The 21368-nt window shown below is 41.7% G+C and overlaps 1 protein-coding gene across 2 annotated transcripts in view; it reads right to left on the bottom strand.

Annotated features, from left to right (window-relative positions):
* Positions 1-285: 285 nt before the first annotated feature.
* The window catches only part of LOC106973997 (24-hydroxycholesterol 7-alpha-hydroxylase), a 93869-nt gene continuing 72786 nt past the window's right edge, over positions 286-21368 (bottom strand). The window contains exons 11-13 of one of the 2 annotated variants that reach the window (XR_008298576.1): positions 4820-4907; positions 2029-2234; positions 286-417 (exon numbers count right to left, since the gene is read on the bottom strand). Coding sequence is in view for 1 of the 2 variants with exons in the window: in XM_015071172.3 (XP_014926658.1) it covers positions 2163-2234; positions 4820-4907 (160 nt within the window). In the remaining variant the exon portion in view is untranslated. Of the gene's footprint in view, positions 418-1204; positions 2235-4819; positions 4908-21368 lie in introns of those variants that run through there. The other variant, XM_015071172.3, reaches the window with a different exon arrangement.

Genomic DNA, 21368 nt, shown 5'->3' with positions numbered 1-21368 from the left:
AAATATCAGGTGGGCTTGGCAGCAACCCATTATACAATGGCTAGGATACATTTGGGATCAGGTTGGAACAGGACCAGAAGTCAATTACATAACACTCCATCACTTACCTGTGTTTTGCCGATGTATCTCTCTCGATTCACACCGTTGGCCCATTGGGCATGACTAGCTGACAGAAGAGAAACAAATCACAGGCTTGGATGACATATAGATCGGCTTGATACGATGGAACGAACTGACTTCTACCCCACTCAGCCACCTTCAGGGATGCCCCTAAAAGACAGCGGTGAGGGGAAGCTTTCCCAGCGTTTTGAGCAGTACACTCGGCCGTGTTCTTTGTGTGGAGGCAGAAATAGGCTGAGGTAATAATATACATAGACTCTTGGTCAATGGCAAAAGGTTTGGTTGGTTGGTTGAGGCCTAAAAGAAACAAATTTGGACAATGGCTGACAACATGGAGGCTATGTTCTCACTACAGCTGATGTAGCCACTGCCACAGCTGAACGCCCAACCTACCGGAAGAGGGCAATACTGAGTTCTGAATACACCCCGCTGAAAGGGAGAGCCAGCTAATTTAAACTCTACCCTGGAGAGAGCAGTGATTTAGATCTATAATATAGAGTCCCAGCCTAGGGAAATAAAAAGATACGGGACCTCCAAGCGTATTTCTTTTACCATTATTTTATTTTTATCATTTTTATGGTCAACAGATCTCCTGAGTCTACATCCTTTTTTAAAGTGCATAAGCTTGTCAGCTAACATTCATCCTTACCCAGCAAGAATATGGAGATAAACACTAGCCCTGAGTGGCTACAAATTCAGCTGAAGTGTACATTATAGGCAAATACAGTGTTTCGCTGTGGGCCTCAGCTGTTCAGGAGGCCCAGTGTGCCCTAAGAACACTCCCCCCATTTTTAGCAGAGCCTGCCACGTTTGGTCTGCAAGGCTCAGGTCTGCTGTGGACTTCTACACTGCTTCCGTCAGCCCTTCCTGTCTCCGGACCCCAAACCTGCTTAAGCTAAGCTGCGAGCCGGGAGCTAAGCTTCAGAATCGCTGGATTAGTCTGGAAGAGTTAATGCACTCCAGAGTACTTAATTTTCTCCTAGGGAGTCATCCGCTCATTGGTAGGAAATAGATGAGTAAGCAGTCATTATCAACTCCGCAGGGTAGTTCTAGCACAGGGGAGCAAATAATCCAGAGGACAACGTGCACTCAAAGCTTATTTATTGTGAAATAAAGGAGGCAAGCAGCATTTTACTGAATAGAAGTCACATCATGACATCACCGATCGCTCTATTACTAGCATCACAAATTTCCCGTGGACATCACAGGATTTCTTTTCAGGATTTCATAGTACACATTTCAGGTAGAAGTCCTAAGTAATCGGTTCAGATGCTGTTACTGGCCTTGACATCATTTTCTTCCTGTTTCTATACATTAACAAAAATATTACGTCCTAACCCATAATTACCAACACCTTCGATCAAAAGAGTGCTTTCACCTTCATTAAAATACAAATCAATATATCAGTCAGCACACCTTTACTGAATAAACCTTATAGAGAGTGCTGCCCTAGGTGTAGCTGAGCACAGAATGAGTGTAAGACATGCTCCAGGTCTTAGAAAGCTATCATTTCACCCACCCTTTCAGTACTAGACATGTTTCCCATAAAGAATTCTATTACTATAGCTTAAGAATTCCAATTGCCACTTAAGGATCATATAAGAAAAGTAGAAAATTTCCAGAAATTATCGTTTAACATTTTTTTAAGAGTCGAAGACTTTTAGCCTTTTTCAAAATAGAAATTTAAGTATGTTGCCTTCACAATTTACTCAAATTTTCATTCAAATGGCATTATTTCTATTTACAGTTTTAATACAGTTATGCATGAAACCAAACTACAACTTCTTAACAAGCGCCTCTTTTTTTTTAATCATTTAAACATTTTCTATAAACCACTTTTCAGGTCTCTATGTCAGTGAGAGTGATGTCTGATTCTGGGTCTACTCTTACATTACCAAACACACCTACCATTTCGACATTCTCTTGAATTAAATCCTAAAACAAAGTTAAGCAGTAGAGCTCAGGTCTAGATGCTTCCAGGCTAGTGGATGGGGGCAATCACTCTTCCAGAAGGCCCTGGCCCTCCTTAGGCCCGACCGATGTCATTTTCTTTGTTTAAATTCAATGTGGCATTGTCCTTCTGGCTGTTGGACACCTATCAAGTGGAGAGAACTCTAAAAGCAGAAATGGAGAAGAAATACAGACATCAAGAGACATAAGCCAACAGTATTAGACCAAAGGTTTATTCAATGGTGATGATCTCTAAAAGGTACAGAGTCTAGATTTGAAAGAGTGGAAGTATTTGCTTGATGCGTTTCAAAATGTCAGGCATCATTTTTTAGCCTTCCATTCAAGGAACAGAACATTTGCAACCTGTTCTCAGCCTTGAGGGCTGAGGGATAGTGAAGAGCAAGGAAATGGTAATCAGTCCAATTTAAATCCTCAGTCTATGGTCAAGTTTGAACACAACAAGGCATAGAATGGGCTTCTTAATAAGGACGTTCTTAGGGGAGTTAAGAGGATGAGTTGCAGGGTTACCAGGGACTCCTTGAAGATGCAACGACAAATTTGTGTGTATGGAAAGTTATGTTCTTTTCTAGAAAGGGATCCATAGGCTTTGTGAGATTATTTAAGGATCCGTGACCCCCCAAAAGGCAAAATGGAACAAAGCCAACCAACGGGATGAGAAAAACTCCACAGTGTTAGCAAAATTGTGCTTGTTTTGGCAAGACAATTGAAGTTGGTCTTATAAATGCCCCAAACGAATAGCTCTCATTGTCAGTATCTGGACACTGCTCCCCAGTCACAGATCTTGTAAAGCTCATTGTTTGCTTCTCAATGAGAGCTGAAATTAATTTTCTAAGACTCTTTGAGGTAAAATAAAGCACAGGGCTTTTGAAAAATTAAAATTGGGGATTCTAGCATTTGATTTTTGCTACTACGACAAGTATATTTCTTCGGGGAAGCTGATTTCCAAGCCCAGCGATGCCCTTGTACTTGACAAAAGAGTGTTCAGAACATGCCCTGGCAACCCATCCCCTCCCATCTCTACAAGAGCCTGGTACTGTGAAGGCCATTTCCTTCATTTTCTTGATCACCTCATTTTGCAATTAATTAAAATAAGTCCAATAATTAAATAATTTTAATCGATCTCTTTCTAGAATGAGAATTGTGACGTGAAATGCCACTTGAGATCATGAGAATTCACTTAGACATATACTTTTTCTAAACTGAGATAACATTTCTTTTTTTGAGATATTTCTCCCAAAAATGTTCTTAGTAGTGTCAAAACAGAAATAGGATGTGTGTAGAATAGTATGATAAATATAACTAATGGAATTCTTAGCTAGGAAAAAGGACTGGGCAAAATCTTGCCTAAGGAACTGGTCAAAATTACAGACCTCTAGGCTTAGGTGTTACGGGGTTTGGACAAACGTCCTCCTTCTAATCTGATAAGGATTCTCATGTCCTCTCACTGGTGGTAAAATATTTGGAGGGGGAATCAGTCCTGGGCAAAACTGTGACATCTAACTCAGTGGATCAGGAACTAGCATTTGGGGAGTATACGCCTGGCCCTGATCTTCATTTTGACAATGAAACCATACGTGCTAAGAACCTTTGTGACGGGTTTTTTGATTTCCCGTCCATGGTAGGATTTTGAGGGCTTTTCATCCTGGTAGTTACTTGTACTCAAAATAGAAGTGCAAAAGAAATCAGGGGAAAGTGCCGAAATGTGCATATTTATGAGTAATACAACATTGTCTGTGTCACTTAGGCACTTACATAATTTCTATTGAAATGTCACCCAAGAGTTTTATTTATCCCTCCATACATTAGCCTTATTATATCAAGAGTAAATCAAAGCACAATATGCCATGTGAATAGCCCTGAAATTGCAATGCTTGATTTCTGAGCTCCATCCTCAGTTGAAACAGCACCTTTTATCCAGAATCTTCAAAATGACTTCCAAACATTTGAAATCAATTGAACTTTCCCTTATCACCTAGGACAGTGGTCCTCAAAGTGTGTTATCCAGATCAGCAGCATTAGCACCACTGGAAATTGGTTAAAAATGCAAATTACTGAGTCCCTCCCTAGATATCCTAGATCAAGTACTCTAGAGGTGGGGCCCAGTATTCTGTGTTCTAAAATGCCCCCCACCTCCCCAGGTCATTCTGATGCTTGCCCCAGTTTGAAAGCCACTGGTCTAGGAGAACAGGCCTGTAGAAACACAGAGGAGTTAAATGACTAGAATATTGAATGGTCAGAGGAAGGAATAAGGTCATGGTCTTTTCACTTCTGTTTACTGTCTTTACTTCTGCTCCCTGTCTTTGCTGCTTTCTGCTATGGTATTGCTTCCCAAATGGACCAAGGGCTATGACTTGCCTCCAAAACTGATGGGTCACTTTTGGACTCACAGACGTGCCTCTCTAGGGAAACAAGCCCAACATCAAGGCCATGTCTATTTAGCACAGGGAACAGGGTCAAAATTGGTAAATTCACTGAGGAGCTCCTTAACACTGTAAATGGTGGAAACACTGCTATTTGGTCCCCGTCTTGTGACACTGTGGCACATACATTAGACCTGGAAGTAAGGGAATTAAGGGGCTATCTTCTCAGTCTGGTTTCATGTAAGACCCCCGTTAAAATCAAGTCTAGGTGAGGAAATTAGCAGCTCATCTCTAGTAATTAAAACTAAGGGGTTAGAATTTATACCACATTTGAAAGCCATGGTATTCAAAATTCCAAAAACACTTACCTGTTTTGGTAATGGGTCCAGAAGACTACAGTCATATTTATAAAGTATTAAAATAATACATATTTGAATCTGTAACAGCGCAAACCACCTGAAAGAATAATATGAAATTGTCAGTGAAAGATGCATAAATCTCCACCAATAGAGAATATTTAGAAAGCACACATACAGATTTCAGAGCAAGTATATTCTTCCACACAATATGAACTTTAACCATCAGAAGGATAGAGTAAGGAAGAATTTATTCTTTTCTTTTATAATTCTGTCTACTGCAGAGGGTAGATGGGATCATTAAATTGCTTAAAAATGTAGGTAAAATGCTTAGCCAGTGAAAGCACTCAATTAATGAGGGCCCAGGTCTCCTTCAAAGTTTTAGATCAGTGCTTCCCGCCATGGTAGCCATTAGCTACACATCGCTATTTAAACATACATAAATTAAATTTAAACAAAGTTGAAAATTTCAGTTCCTCAGCTGCTCTAGCCATATTTCAGGTATTCAACAGCCATACGTGGCTACTGGCCTCCCTACTGGACAGCACATCTTTAGAACATTTTGCATGATCACAGAAAGTTCTACTGGACACTCTTGTCTGATTTAGACTCTTTTTGCCCATGAGAAATTAGTGCCTGGATGTTCTATAGGCATCTCAAATTCCCCATAACTACCAAATATTATTACTTTTGTGATCGCTCACTAAGATGTCTCCCAACTTTTTGATCATATACCCTATAATGAAATATTTGAGCATACACTACAATATATTGATACTCATTTACTTATAAAGTATATACACATACTACTATATTAGTTTGCTATATACTTTGTAAGACACATACAAATAGAAACTAAAAATATTGAGAGAAAGTATAAATGGAATTCTGTTATTTTTTTTGTGCATCTCTGTGGGTTGTTTTGAGTTCTCCTCAGGGTAGGCAATGCCTTTTAGGGGCCATAACTCTTAGTGAATACGATGAGTCCAACAGGTCAGAAAATTGGAAGTCATCACAGACTCAATCCCCTTCTTTGCTCTCTATATCCAATTAGGCACTGAGTCCTTTTGTTTTATCTTCTAAATACTTCCCCAATCCCTCTGCTTCTTGTCTTATCTCCAGTCCCTCCACTATTCCCTCAGTGCAGTTCATCATGATTTGTCTCCTGGATTACCAGATTAGCTCAGCTTTCAGATTAATTTCGTTGCTTCCAATTTCACTTCCCTCCACTCTGTCCTTCACTTTACCAGTGGAGTGAACTTCCTAAAACATAAATCTGTCACTATGTCCTCAGTGTATGTAGACACACACACAATCTGCTGATGCTTCCCATTTCCTTCCAATTGACAACAGAGAATACAGCCTTTGAAGATATGCCCCCACCTCTCTCCCCAGCCTCCTCCCCACTGATAGCTCCTCTTCGACACCCATGTTCTAGCCACCCCGTGTACCTGACAGTTCCCAAATGGTGACACTCTCTTGCAAGCCCTTCCGCTGCCCAAGCCTCGGTCTCCTCTGGAGGCATTCTCTGACCACTTGCTTCTGAGATGAGATGCCCCTCCTCTCCACTTCTATGGTCCCCTGTGCACATCTCAGCCACAACACCTATTGCACTGAATTGCAATTGCTTATCGAATTGCCATTTCTCTCCTAGAGGAGGAACTGTATTGTTGGGACTTAACAGTACAGAGCATACTATTGGTGCCTAATCATGTTACCTGAATGAATGAATGAATGAATGAGTGAGTGAATAGATGATGGAAAGGATGCCTTCCATAAAAGAGATTCAATTTCCTGCCCTTTCTAGCTCTCTTTCTCTGCATTTCTGTGGCACTTTACACATTCCTCCACCAATGTCCTTACCCTCCAATCCTACTATATCCTACCATGTTACAGTTAATGGTTTGTATGTCTGACTCCCCTTATAAACTACAGTATTCACAAACAGTAGCAACCATGTTCTACTCATCTTTGAGTCCTCAATATTTGTTGATTGAGTGAATGAATGAATATGAATGACCTGATATTCACCTCAGGTAATTAGATTTGTTTCCTAGTAGTATTCTTGAAACATCTCGAAACATTCTTGAAGCATCTTACTTCAAATGAAATCGGGAGTACTCCACATGTTGTTATAACCCACTTGGATGGCACATCACTTCTTCACAAATATTTGTGATGCATATTTAACCCTACTTATTTATGAGTGCTAAAAATAATTTATTCTAAGAGACTATCAGTGGCTATGAAATAGAACATACACAGTCTTTACTGCTTCAAATCAAAGAGCAATGCCAAGAAAAAGCAATTTTGCTAACCCATGTACAGGTTCAGAATTTCTCACAACTAAATTTCTGCCAGACTTCTAACGAATGGAACTTCTACTTCTGGCCATGTCCTGCCCTAAATAACTCAAAAAACTGAGCAAGATTCACAGTATAGGATGAAAATTCCCAAGAGAAAAGGAATCAATGAGGTGAACTCTGCCAGAGAGTCTCCCGTTCTCCGTCCATGGCCGTTTCCAGGTCACGTGCAAGGAGGAGAAAGCCCACGCAGACTGGACAGTCTCACTAGATTAAAAAGACAAGAGATCAAAGTTCAGGGAAGCTAAAGAGACTGGAATTTGCAGGCAAGAATAAAAGAGAGGAGGGAGTTTCACAGAGAGAACAAGAATGCTTCAGAGAGCCACATGGGGGTCTCCTGGAGTATTTGGTTGAGTACTAATCTCAGCATGTGTAAGAGGCAACTACTGAAGTGAAGATGAGAGATGAAAAAGAAAGCTAAGGAACAATAAGCTGAATAATGCCCAGGGCTCCCACAAGATATGGAAGTCTGTTCCCACATGCAAGAGTGAGGAGATCTTGTAACACATGGACAATTGAATAGGGTCTTTAAAAGTTATAGCCTTATGGAGCACCTGGGTGGCTCAGTTGGTTAAGCATCTGACTCTTGGTTTCAGCTCAGGTCATGATCTCACAGTTCATGAGTTCAAGTCCCGTGCAGGGCTCCACAATGACGATGCAGAGCCTGATTGGGATTCTCTCTCTCCTTTTCTCTCTCTGCCCTTCCCTGCTCTCTCTCTCAAAAGAAAAAGAAATAATAAACTTAAAAAAATAAAGGTTATTGTTTTAATTAGAAGTGCATTATATTATCTTAAATTAAACGCCACTCCTGCTTTTACCTTAACAAAGCTTAACAACAAGTCTTGAAAACTCGTTTTTCTGAGCAACTTACTACATGCCACAGTAAAGCCTAAAACTAAAGAATACAATAAAATCTAGTATCCATGACACTTAAATTTTTTTAATGTTTATTTATTTTTGAGAGACAGAGACAGAGACAGAGACAGAGAGAGAGAGAGCAAGAGTGGGGGAAGAGCAGACAGACAGGGAGACACAGAATCCGAAGCAGGCTCCAGGCTCTGAGCTGTCAGCACAGAGCCCAATGCGGCGCTCAAACCCAAGAACTATTAGATCATGACCTAAGCCAAAGTTGGACGCTTAACCGACAGAGCCACCCAGGCAACTCCTAGTATCTATGACACTTAAAATTCATGTCTTGCATTTATTCAGAAATGGCCATGCCTAGAATAAACAGGGAAATATGAAACATGGGTGAGGGAAAAATCATTCAAAAGAAACAGACCCAGAAATGACAGATACTGTAGACAGCTAGTTAGATATATTCCACATGTTCAAAAGGTAGAAGCACAATGAAGAAAGAAATGGAAGATAAAAAAAAAAAATCAAACCTAACTTCTAGCAATGAAAATACAGTATCTTAAGTGAAAATACACTGGATGGAATTAACAGAAAATAGGACACTACAAAAGAAAAGATCATGGAACTTAATAGAACACTGGGAAATATCCCAAATGAAGTACATAGATTAAAAAGGGACTGAAAAAAGAAATAAACAGAGTATCAGTGACCTGTAAAATACCATCACACAGTCTAACATATGTGTAATTTGGAGATACAGAGAAGTGGGCAGGAAAAATATTTGAAGAAATAGAAGCTGAAACATTTCCAGATTTGTTAAAACTGTTAGTTTACAGAGCTAAGAAGCACAATGAAGCGAAAGCAAAAGAAACATAAAGAAAACTATTCCAAGACAAATCAGAATCAAATCTTTAAAAAAAACAGTGACAAAGAAAAAAGTCCTAAAAGCAGTGGGGGAGTGGGGAGACACAAGGAAGGAAGGAAGGAAGGAAGGAAGGAAGGAAGGAAGGAAGGAAGAAGGTCACAGGTCACAAAGCTCTCATCAGAAATCATGAAAGTGGAAGACAACAGAACAACATCTTTGAGGGGTGTCTGGGTGGCTTAGTTGGTTAAGCCTCTGAAACTTGCTTTCGGCTCAGGTCATGATCTTACTCTTCGTGAATTCAAGCCCCACATTGGGCTCTGATCGGACAGTGCAGAGCCTACCTGGGATTGTCTCTCTTTCTCCCTCTCTCTCTGCCCCTCCCCTGCTCACTCTCTCTCTCTCTCTTAAAATAAATAAATAAACTTAAAAAAATTTTTAAAAACAAGAAAAACATCTTTGAAGAGTTGAAAGAAAAAAAAAAGTACACATTGTTCTTTATAATAATATGCTGACTCTATTATGAGAGAAACTTGTCTTGATGATTTGGGGGTAAATATTTAATTTCCTCTTTATAGGTTTAAAGTATAGTATCTTGTGGGGAAAAAATGATGGTCTTTGAGACATATGTGAAATAGAGAAAGAAAGAGAGATGTTGAAATGGCAGTCAGTTATTGAGTAGAGGATTTAAAGGATAAACATGTGTACGTATCTTAAGAGAGTGGGAGATGGTGTGCCCATGCCCAGCACAGGGACTGTTTTGGGGATCTTAAGTCCCAAGGACAATGGTGGACAGTTGTCCTGAGAGCCCCTGGTGTTATTCTACACTCAGACTTTGAGAAAGGTACTCATGGAGGAAGGGAGATGGGTCTTTGAGTGAAATCAACACCCCAGGCGCAGGATGAGGTGAAGAGGACAGTGACCACTCTGTGATTATTTTGCAATAGACAAGCACAGCCTGTGTGCAAGGGCCAACGGTAGGAATGAATGGGGGATTTCCTGGGCTATGGGAAAAGAAATATTTTAGATCCATTTTTTTATCTTTCCCTGACTATTCCACAGGCATACCTTGTTTTGTTGCATTTCACAGATACCGCCTTTTGTACAAACTGAAAGGTGGTGGCAGTCCTGCCTTGAGCAAGTCCTTCGGCGCCATTTTCCAACGCCATGTGCTCACTTTGTGTCTCTGCGTCACATTTGGGCAATTTGCACAAAATTTCAAACTTTTGCACTATTATTATGCTTGGTACGGTGATCTGTGATCAGTAATTACTACTCACTCCAAGTTCAGATTAGCTTACAGTTAGGATTTTTTTTTTCTCTAGCAATAAGGTATTTTTAAGGTCAGGTATGTGCATTTTTTAGACATAATGCTACTCCACACTTAACGGGCTACGGTGTAGCAAAGAAGCGTAACTTTTATATGCGCTGGGAAACCAAAAATTTCATTTGACTCACTTTAGTGCGATATTAGCTTTGTTGCAATGGTCTGGAATCAACTGTGTCATTTTTTAAAAAACATCAGTCAAGCGTGATGCATCTTTATGGCCTGTGTGACACCGCTATGAAGAACAAAGAGATGATAAAATGTCAGGAAGCATGAAGAGCCTCACTTTCCTCTCTCTCCTGGAGACAGGGTCACACAAACAGCGTCTCATCTACCATGAGAAGCTGGGAGTCCAGTAGACATCACAGGACACTACGGGTCAGATTCGGAAGGGACACCTACGGTGTGGATATAAGTTACATGCTTTTCCTCCTTACTCTTCCTGGAAGGGAGGGACATTTATGGGACCAGTGAACAGGCACTGAGGTTACATACTAAGAGTTCTGACGATAACGTGAGATCTCCATTCATTCATCCATTCAGTGTGCACTGTCTTTATGTGCTTTATGCTCTTCTAAGTGCTGAAGTTACAGCAGTAAACAAACAAACAAAAACACCATTCACACTTTTCATAAGAATGCTTAAATTCTAGAAGAGAGGTAGTAATCAGGCAGCACATAAACAAGCAATGCATATATCAACCATGAGAATAAGCACTACAATAACAAATAAGACAAGATAAAGGGAAAGGGAGTGTGGCATGGGCTAAGATATTTCGGATGAGGAAGTCCTCTCTGATGAGGGGACATTTCAGTAGACATTGGAATGATGTAAGAGGGTGCAACATATGAATATCTGGGCACAGAATTCCACACAGAGGGAACAGAAAGTGCACAAATCCAGAGGAAGGAGAATGAGGAAAAAAGAAGAGGCTAGTGTTGCTAGAGATGAGCAAGAAAAGGGGAATGTCAGAGAGACACCCCCCCCGGGCAAGTAGAGAGCCCGTGGGGGCCTGCTGAAGACTACATCTCATTCTGTGAGACGGGAAACCATTGAACAGCTCTGAGCAAATGTGACTTAAGTTTCAAGAGAATCATTCTGGCTGCTACATGGAGAACAGAACATATCGTGATGTAAGTGGAAGCCAGAAGACTGGTTGAGGAAGCCATTAGGATTTTCCAGACAATAGAAAGTAGGGCCTTGGACCAGGATGGTAGAAATAGCCATGAGCCACACAGAACAGGTGAACACAAGGGAAGGGAAGCAAAAATAATAGGAAAACAGGGAGGGGGACAAAACATAAGAGAGTCTTCAATATGGAGAACAAGCAGAGGGTTACGGGAGGGGTTGTGGGAGGGGGGATGAGCTAAATGGGTAAGGGGCACTAAGGGATCTACTCCTGAAATCATTGTTGCACTAGATGCTAACTCGGATGTAAATTAAATAAGTAAAAATAAAAATAATAAATAATAAGTTAAGAAAAAGAAAAAGAAATAGCCATGAGCCAGAGTGAGAGACTGGATATACTCTGCACAATGGGCTGACGGTTTGCCTTCTGGATGCAGAAGACTGAGTCAAGAATGAGTTCTGACCCTAGGAAATGAGTTTCTGACCTGAGGAAATGCAAGAATACAGTCGCTATTTACCTCAGCCACGGGAAGGACGAAAGGAGGAGCAGGATGGGGAGCTATCGCCTGGAACTCGGTTCTGGAACTGTTAAGCTTAGCTTGCTGTGCACCAGTGGCCTGGAGACATCACTGCAGATGCTGAGTGGAGGCTGAGTAAATGGGCCTGACGTTTAGGAGGGATTCAGTCAGGACTGGAGCCATAAGGGATATAAATACAGAGTCTTCATTATTCAGACGATTATTTAAAGCTGTGGGACAGGATGTGATCACTTAGGAAGTAAGTTAAATAGGAAACAAAACAAAACAAAACAAAACCAACTGGCAATCCGACGAGACCGTGCTGGGGACATTCCAAAATTTGGAAGTCAGGAAGGTGAGGGAGAGGAGCAAAGGACACTGGTAAGGAGGAGCCAAAGGGGTAGAATAACAAAAAGAGAGCGGTATCTCTAAATCCCCATGAAGTATTTCATGGAGGGCACGAGCCCCGGATCAAATGGAAAACGTGGCAAGGAGCGCCAACATGTGAAATCAGTCACCAAGTTCCCAGCTACTAAAACGACCAACTCTCCTCAGTACTTAGCGCCCTTCCTGGAATTAAATTAGATGAGATCACTTCTTCAGATAACTAAGCTGACACTTTGTGTCAGTGGAATAAGCAGTGACTTCCCGGATACTCAGTGTGCTCACCTGGCAGAATACTGGCTAACTTTGCATCTGGGAATTACAAAACAGTTTGGTAGGTTCCACTTTATCCAGATGGTCCTATTTTCTCCTAACTCTGGCTTTGGCACTTCTCTCACGTTACTTTGCTATAGACCACGCACTTCTCCGAGCTCGGCTCCCTGGCATGAAGGACCTTGGCACTCTGTCCAGTCCTTGGAGGGGAGGTACTGTAGCAGCATGAGGACAAAATAACCACTTGGGCGGGCAGGGTGGCAGGCGCTCCAGTGGAGAAGGCACTCTGGCCAGAAGGACAACCTGTTACCAGGCACTGTCTCACAAGGGGCCCTGGAACATCTAGGGTCCCGTGACTGCTTCACACCCTGCCCGGCAGAAGGTGAGGTGATGAGAGACGAGACTGGCAGAGTGGGAGGAGTCCATGGAGGGTTTGAATGACAGTGTTGGGTCTTTGATCCTGAAAAGCGCTACAGACCCAATGAATGGGTTGTGCTTATTGAAAACTTATACCTATGTGTGAAAATGACACACATTATTAAGTTATTAAGTTCCTATTAGTTATTAGAAGGGCATAAATATTAACATATTTCATACTAGTTCTAACCATTTTGACTGATATCCTAGCTAAAGGAAAGGTAAGATGCATTCATAATACAGATAGTAAATAATATGTGCTAAAAATAGTTTTCTCCAAATCCAAATATTTGAATATTATAGCAAAATTACCTCCGTTATTCACTAAATACAGTCATTTTTTATGCAATTGCAAAAAATAGTGTTTTCTAGCCTTTACCATGTTATTGAATTTTGTTTGAAGCCTGAGATGTCAGAGACTGACACACACATACCTATGACATTAAAAGCTTTTTATGTCACAGAAAATGGGCTTCCTAAAGTATTTTTAACAGAAGCAAGATGAGCTATGTTCACGTTAGGGGTTGTTTTTGTAATGCTCCTGTGTCAAAACAATGAAGATAATGAGGCATATTATTTATAACAGATTTATTTTTCACACTTACAAGAACCACATAACACATCTACAAATAAAGCTCGTTAAAATATAAACATACTAAAAATTCCTTAAATACGTAGTGCTCGTGTGTCTCCCCTGTTGGTAGATAAATGTTCAAGGAGCACCATACAGACATGGAGAGCACAGAGTCTGACAAAACACATGCTACCTCACAGACCTCACACTAGTAATGCACGTGGAGAGATGCAAAGGGTGACAATATGAGGCCAAGACAGAGACCAAAGGGCTATGGACATTTGGAGCCTGGAGAGAGCCCTGTGGTCTGGAGCAATCAACAGGAACTTCTGTGGAGGTCAAACTTGAGCTAGACCTTGATGGAAGGCAACGGGGCTCTAAGGAAGTAGGCCCTCACCTGGAGTCAGGGCATTCCGGACCCAGCGAGCGCAGGAACAAGCGAAGGAATGGGCATTGCAGTTGGGGACGGCTGGTAGCCCCTTTGGGGAGGGCACTGCCAGATGTTCAGAAAGATACAATCGGCCTAGAGCTCCAGGCTCTCCGTGACGCTCTGCAGGTGACGTCACCAGAGTCTTAACAAGAGTGACCAACTGAGATGATTATTTGAGGAAAAGCAATCCGCACGCAGTAAGACGGGTTGAAAGAAGAGATGATAGAACCTGAGAGAAGGGTTAAGGAAACTGCAATGTCGCCTGCTGGTGAGGCATGAAGACCTGGTTTGGGGGGGGGGGGCGGGGGGCATGGAAGGCCAAAAAGAGGGAAGAGCAAAGGGTCACTCTGGAAGGCCAGGGGTCTAGAGCAGCCCTACGTCAAAAAGAAACAGGGAGTACTCAAGGAATGATAAGATTACGGGAAATGAATGATCTTGGTTTTAGATGTCTTGATGTTGAGATCACCTCCCTCTCTTGCTTTTGGAAGGAAAATCTCTTGCTTTTTTTTTTTTTTTTTCTCCTACCAGAAGAGTCACTGCGGGCAATGCCAGCATGGGCTGGAAACCTGCCATGGTTGCCAGGGGCAGGGGCTCTGAAGTATATTCCTAGTTGCTACCAGCTGCGGCTTATGAAAATAGAATGATCTCGCCCTGGAATTCAGAGAAGGCAGCAGACAGACATACTTTCACAGGCATCCTCCATGGAAGCATGAGTTATTCAAGTTAAAGGGGAAGTACTGTCCCCACAACCTCATCCGCCCAAGAGATCTTTTAGGAAAATGAAATCAATTTGGTGGCAGGAGGCAAAGCAATCTGGCCCAGCGGTTGTCAAACGTTAGCCTGTGTCAGAATCCCCTGGAAAGCTTGTTAAAACACAGATCGCTGGGCCCCGCTCTGGAAGTTTCCGATTCGGGGAGGTCTGGGGAAGGGCCCAAGAATTTGCATTTTTTGCAAGTTTCCAGGTAATGTTCCCACCGGTGGTCCGGGAATCACACTTTAAGAATCACTGATCTAGAGGAATTTGATGAGGAGAAAGGGAAAAGACTATGTTAGAAGATGTATTTTATCATCCTTTTTTAGTTGTAGTACTACAATCACAATGATAAAGATTATCTCAGGTATACATATGGGAAGCTCTACGGTTAGGGCACCAGACTCTTGATTGGGGGTGATGGTGAGGGCAGTGTGGAGTGAGCAGGTAGACACTTACATTAAATAAGAATAAGGTGGGAAGGGAAGAGTGGGAACAGGGTAAGTGGGAGAGAAGGACAAGAAAAAAAGCCTATGGAAAAGGGAAGAGAATGGGAGCTTTTTAGTAGGGGAAGAGGAGGTGAGAAAGCAGATAAGAAAACAAACAGGGACAGGATGGGAAAAACCTCTGCCCTTCCTCTAACTTGAGAGATTGTCTTCTGTTTCATCGAAGCGGGAGGGCACTCTCCAGAGGTCACTTTGAGGTGCTACCCATGATCCTGCTGCTACCCCTCCTAGTGGCGGAACTCTCCTATGGATGCAATATGAGCGAGAAAGTTGGATACAACTTTGAACCTTCCTATTCAAGCAAAGGGCACAGGAATAGTACTGACTTCCGTAAGATTAAGTATGCACCAAATAGAAGTGATCTCATGGTATATTTTATTTTATTTTTTAATGTTTATTTTTGAGAGAGAGAGAGAGAGAGAGAGCACGAGCAGGGAGGTGCAGAGAGAAAGAGGGGGACAGAGGATCCAAAGCCAGCTCCACGCTGACAGCAGAAAGCTGGATGTGGGGCTCGAACCCATGAACAGTGAGATCATGACCTGAGCCAAGTCAGACACTCAGCTGACTGAGCCACCCTCACGGTATATTTTAAATTCCAGACCTTCCAGAAAAAATTGAAGATGAGACACTTGCTTTTGTTTTGTGATGCACCCACAGTAAATGGGTATATCACCCCTCTGCAAAAGCCCATGCTATTTAGAAAGCAATTCATGGATACGGTCAGAGCACATTAATACAATATTTCACAGAGTTCAACAAACCTTGGAAGCACACTTTTGCTTTTAAGGAAATTATGTTACTTAGGATGCTTTGGGTTGTAAGTGACAGAAAACCCACATCAGACTGGTTTCCATACCGAAGGGAATGCATCGCTTTGTGTGCCTGAAAAACTAGAGCTGGCTGGCCTCGGGCAGAGAGGGCCCAGCAGCTCAGTGATGTTCCCGGAAAGCCAGTTTGCCCCTGCTGCTCTGCCCTGTGGTACCAACTTCACCCTAACACTGTCTGCTTTTATTGTCTCCGAATAGCTAACAACAATTTGGGGGGCCAGGTGCTTCTTTATTCACATCCTACAGGGAATGATTATTTTTGACCCAGAAGTCTCAACGGGAACCCTCGTAGTTCCTTGCACTGCTTAAAACATACGCCAACACTGAAACCAGTCACCATGGGAAGGGAACTGGGGGACAGGGATGGTATTTGCACATGGGCTTAGGGAACCATGCTCCACTGTTATGGAGCTGGGGGGATGGAATCTGCACCCCAGAATCCCATGGACCCCCGAAAGAAAATGAGGGAGGGGAAGAAAGGAAAAGGCGTTAGATGATAGGGAGGCAGTAACCCACAAGCAGTATGGTGACTCAGCACAGTTTTAATTCAGTCCTCACTTCCTTGCAATTAAACCCTCCTTCTGAACAGGAGACATCTATCCTGTTCAAGAGTAGTCACTGAGTTTGATGAGTGGAGAAAAATCAAAAAAATGGGGAGAGCAGGGGAAGATACCCAGCCTGGAGTGCTCTTTCCTTCTCTCCACAGATACAAATCCTGTGCAGGTTTTCTGTGCACCACAGAGGGGCTGGAGATCTACTTTGTAAATAAAAGGAAAAGAGGGTCTTTGCTATAATTTTTGCCCAGAAACGAACATGCTATATTTCGGAAGCACTTTGGCTTGAGGATCAAAAGTCAGTCCTGAATTGCTTCTTCTGTTCTTGACAGTCTTAAATCTTAGCCTCATAATGAAGTGTCAGAACAAGGTGGCTGGGAAAGCAATGACTACAATTTTGCCAGTGGTTTCTGGGCTCCTTTCAGCGAGTCACTGCTCCTCAGTAAAGCAGTAAGAAGAGAGATACATGGCTAAAAATTAATAAAGGGGTCTGGCAGCCTGACTCAGTCTTGGAATTAACCACATCCACCCTTCCCACCCTCACTCCTAACCCTTTGTATATGCCCTCCAGGACGTGTGCCCACAATAAGGAAAATGTTAGGAAACAATTATATCAGCAAATACAGTTTTTTCAGTTCTACTTGACAACCAGAGTTGAGGGGATGCGTTTGTTTATGTAACAAATGCCTCGGAATAAATTGAATTTGCAAGGTCTCACGAAATCCGTTGGGATTTGAGTTTCCTCACTCTTCAAAGCAATCAGCTCTTTCTAAGTATAAAAGGGAGAAAAGCTACTTACAGTACTTTGCAGCATACTGCAAAGATTTTTTTACTGAATAAGGCACAATTGTTAAGATTATATTACCTTGAAAACAAACATATAGAAACAACTGTACACAGAGCTTAAAATCCCAACATACAGGTACATTACGTTACATTATATTACATTACATTACATTCCTACGAGCTTTCTCTATACTGTTTATTGCTTATTACCATCTAGTCCATACAGCCTTTTCCAATCCCCCTCTTCGAAATTCCTACAGCAGTTACTACGTATACGTGTCATTTGGCATTTCTCACGGGTCATCTGACACTGTTAAGTAGGGCTTGTTTTTCATGTTGCTAGGGTCTCATCTCCCCAGCTATATTATAAGCAACTCAGGAAAGTTATGTGTCTTTGAATTTCCCCAGTGGTTCATGAAGTGACTTGAGTTAGACTGTAAGTTCCTTGAGGGAAGGGACTTTATCCCTCATTTTGTTTTCCAAGGTAACTCCTAGAACGCTATCCTGGCATACAACATAGACTCCATAAATACTTCCTGAATGAAAGAATAAACATACTAATATTAGGTGCTCCGTAAATACCTGTTAGGTTGAATACTGCCACTACTAATCTACTACCAGCTGGACCTATGTTTGGATTAATTTTCCCATCACCGTGTGACTTTCTTTAGTAATTCAAGACAGGTCCATGACTTCGTAGCCCAGTACTGCCCCAGGATATATGAAGGACCCAAACACACACACACACACACACACACAATAGAGATCGTAGTTGCTATTCCTGAGGACTCCATGCTTCATTTTTACTTCTCAAGTATTGTAGATTTACTCTTACTACAGCCTCTTCTTCTCCAAGCAAGCTTTTGTAAGTGAGGGGTCTTGCCAAAGATCAGGGCTATTGTTTTACAACTGGGATGTGACCCAGATCAATGAGCACAGGGATACAGCCAACCAGGCATCCTCGTGCAGGGATGGGAAGCAAGAGAAATGGGGGCTGTTGGCTTGCAAGGGGGTGGGGGATGTGGAGGGGGGTGCAGTACAGCAAGCACATCCCTTTGTGCTGAGGTCACAACTCTCAGAGATAGCCACGCCACACTGGAAATCCCCTGTTCTCTTCCTTTGTTTCAATTCTTGGCTTCAGAGGAGAACGTCCACTGTAAGGCAACTCCTCATTCTGCACGCTGCCATTGCCGAAGAAGTCTGACAGTTCATGTTGCTTTCTCCTGTTTGTTTTTCTGTACCACCAGGCTTCTCCAGCAATAGAATTACTGGGAAGAGTTCCCTTCCTGCCTGTACCCAGGAGCTTCCTAGCTACCAGGAAGTGCCCAGCAAGGGGTTCTTCCGGCAAATGTATTTTCAGAATTCCCACTCTGCAGAGCCGGAACAATATTCTTCCATCCTGACTTCTGGTTGGCAGCTGACAGCAGTACCGGGTACTTATTTTGCAAACTCAGCAAAACCTTCTGTGTCCACTAATGAGAGGGCTTCTCACACCGCCTCGGTGGCCTGAACTCTAAGGGATGACAGCTGCGAGGCCACAAGGCTATGTGTTCATGATCAACTGTGGTTGTCGGCTACTTGAAAGGCAATTTTCTCTGACTCACAAAATATTTGGTACACGAGAAAATAAGTTGGCTCTTGGTACACGAATTTAGAATGGGTGCAATTTTCTGAGGATTATGCTAAGGATCTGTGGGATTAAATTTCTAGTAGAGAGATACATCTTGGTATAAAACTGTCCAAATGAAGTCATTCACTTTCCTGGAAAATCTTCTGTTTTGTTTGTCTTTAAAGACAGAATGTTTCTGGGGTTGGCTATGTAAAATATGTGATGGAAAAGTTAAGGACTTATAAAAGCAGAAACAATAGAAAAATGAGACTATGGAGGTTCTATTTATTGTTACATGTATTCAACATTCACATTTCTCCCACAGATTTTGGTTATATGATACATATTTTGCCACACCTCAGACTAAAAAGGTTTCAAAGGAAAATGTAACATCTTGTCCTCATACTTGCTCCTGCACCTGATTTCTCTATTTTCACCATCTCTTTCAGCCACCTAGATTCAAGCCACAGTCCTCGAATCCTTCCCCTTGACTGATCCCGTTTCTAATTAGTTTCCAAAATCTGGTAGATTCTACCACTCCATGTCTCTCCCATGGAATATAGCATAATTATATAACCTAAGCCATGCCCCACTCTAATCCATTCTATACAAAACCTTTTAACACTTCATTAGTGCCTTGTGAGCTGTGTACCAACCTCTCAACCAGGTGTTAAGGGGCCTCCCCAATTGGGCCAATGTGTGTATTGAGTCTTTCTTCCCACCACTACCTGTAGTCTGATCTTAATAACAGTGAAACCATAAACCCTTCAACTACATACCCTTGTCCTTAATGACTCTTTGGTCACTCTGTTTTCTCAGTCTAGACGTTCACCTAACCCTTCAAAGGCCACTTTCCCCAGGAAATCTAAGATCATTCTGACCAGATATACCCTTTCTCTCAAATTTCCACAGTGTGGTTTTTGGGCATTTCTTACCCTGCATTCCTTGTAGTTATTTATGAACTCAATATCCTCCTTGCCTTCTCCTAGATAATCATCTCCTGAGGGCTGAGAACATGGCTTATTCTTGATTGAAGCTCCTGCAATACCCAGGGCACTGCCTTGCATAGAGGAAGAGCTGAGTACATTAAAAATGTATAGTTTCTGTACAAATAAGATACTTCTAACTAAGCTGAAATGCCATGGTCTCCTCTATCGTACCTATTACTGTCAACCTCCAGCAAATGTCTGTCAGCCCCAAAAGATATCACAATAATTGCATAACAGCCTTTCTTAGAAAACAGTAATCATCAGTTAATCCTTGACCACTGGCTAATACTACATGCTTCACTGCAGGGCATTTTAGTCCCTGGTTTAAAACATTTCCAGCTCAATTTAAAAGATGGTTATATGGTAGCAGATGGCAGTTACATTGGTGGTGAGCACAGCATAACGTATAGAGAAGCTGAATCACTGTGTGCTATGCCTGAAACGAATGTAATGTTTTGTGTCAACTATACTGAAAAAATGTAAAACAAAACGAAACAAAACAAAAGCCCCCCAAGATCAATAAATAGTTCAAAATAAACTTCTGTCATAAAAGATAGTTATTAAGAAACTCTTTCGTCGTCATTGGGAATACAGGTAAAGGGACCTGAAAAAAGTAACACCTATTGTTTTTAGAAGACCTACTCTGGGTGCACTGATAGTTAGTAGGTGACAAAGCAATAGCTGGGTTACAGGTGTTAAGAACCGCTTCTCCACAGGGGCGCCTAGGTGGCTCAGTCAGTTGAGCGTCCAGGTCTTGATTTCGGCTCAGGTCATGATCCCAGGGTCATGGGATTGAGCTCACGTGTCAGGCTCAGCACTGAGTGTGGAGCCTGCTTAAGATTCTCTGCCCCCCACCCCCACACACCTGTGTGCACATTCCCACCAAAATAGAAAAAATGCTTCTCTAAAGTGAAAGTAATATGAAAGTCAGGATGAACATATAAGTTTTCCTTGATAATGTTTGCTTATTATACTGTGCTCCTAAAGGATCTGCACTCAGTTACAATGTTAGACTTTGGAGTTTCTTGATGTGTAAATCAGCATGCTTTCAGCTCTCAACAATGAAACCTTCAACTCAAACTGCTCTAAAAAACAATGTTTATGTCTATATCCATATATATATGTGTCCATATATATATATATCCATATATATATATATATATATATCCATATATATATATATATATATATATATATATATATATGTATGTGTGTGTGTGTGTGTGTGTGTGTCTATAGAGGCCCCCCCTTTGTCCTTTCCCATTGAATATGTATATATATACGGGTATATATATATGTATATATATATATATATACCCGTATATATATACATATACATATACATATACATATACATATACATATACATATTCAATGGGAAAGGACATAAACGTATACGTATATG

The sequence above is a fragment of the Acinonyx jubatus genome, chromosome B2 (assembly GCF_027475565.1).
Source record: "Acinonyx jubatus isolate Ajub_Pintada_27869175 chromosome B2, VMU_Ajub_asm_v1.0, whole genome shotgun sequence".
Classification (NCBI taxonomy): domain Eukaryota; kingdom Metazoa; phylum Chordata; class Mammalia; order Carnivora; family Felidae; genus Acinonyx; species Acinonyx jubatus.
This window is presented reverse-complemented; position numbering and strand designations above follow the sequence as displayed.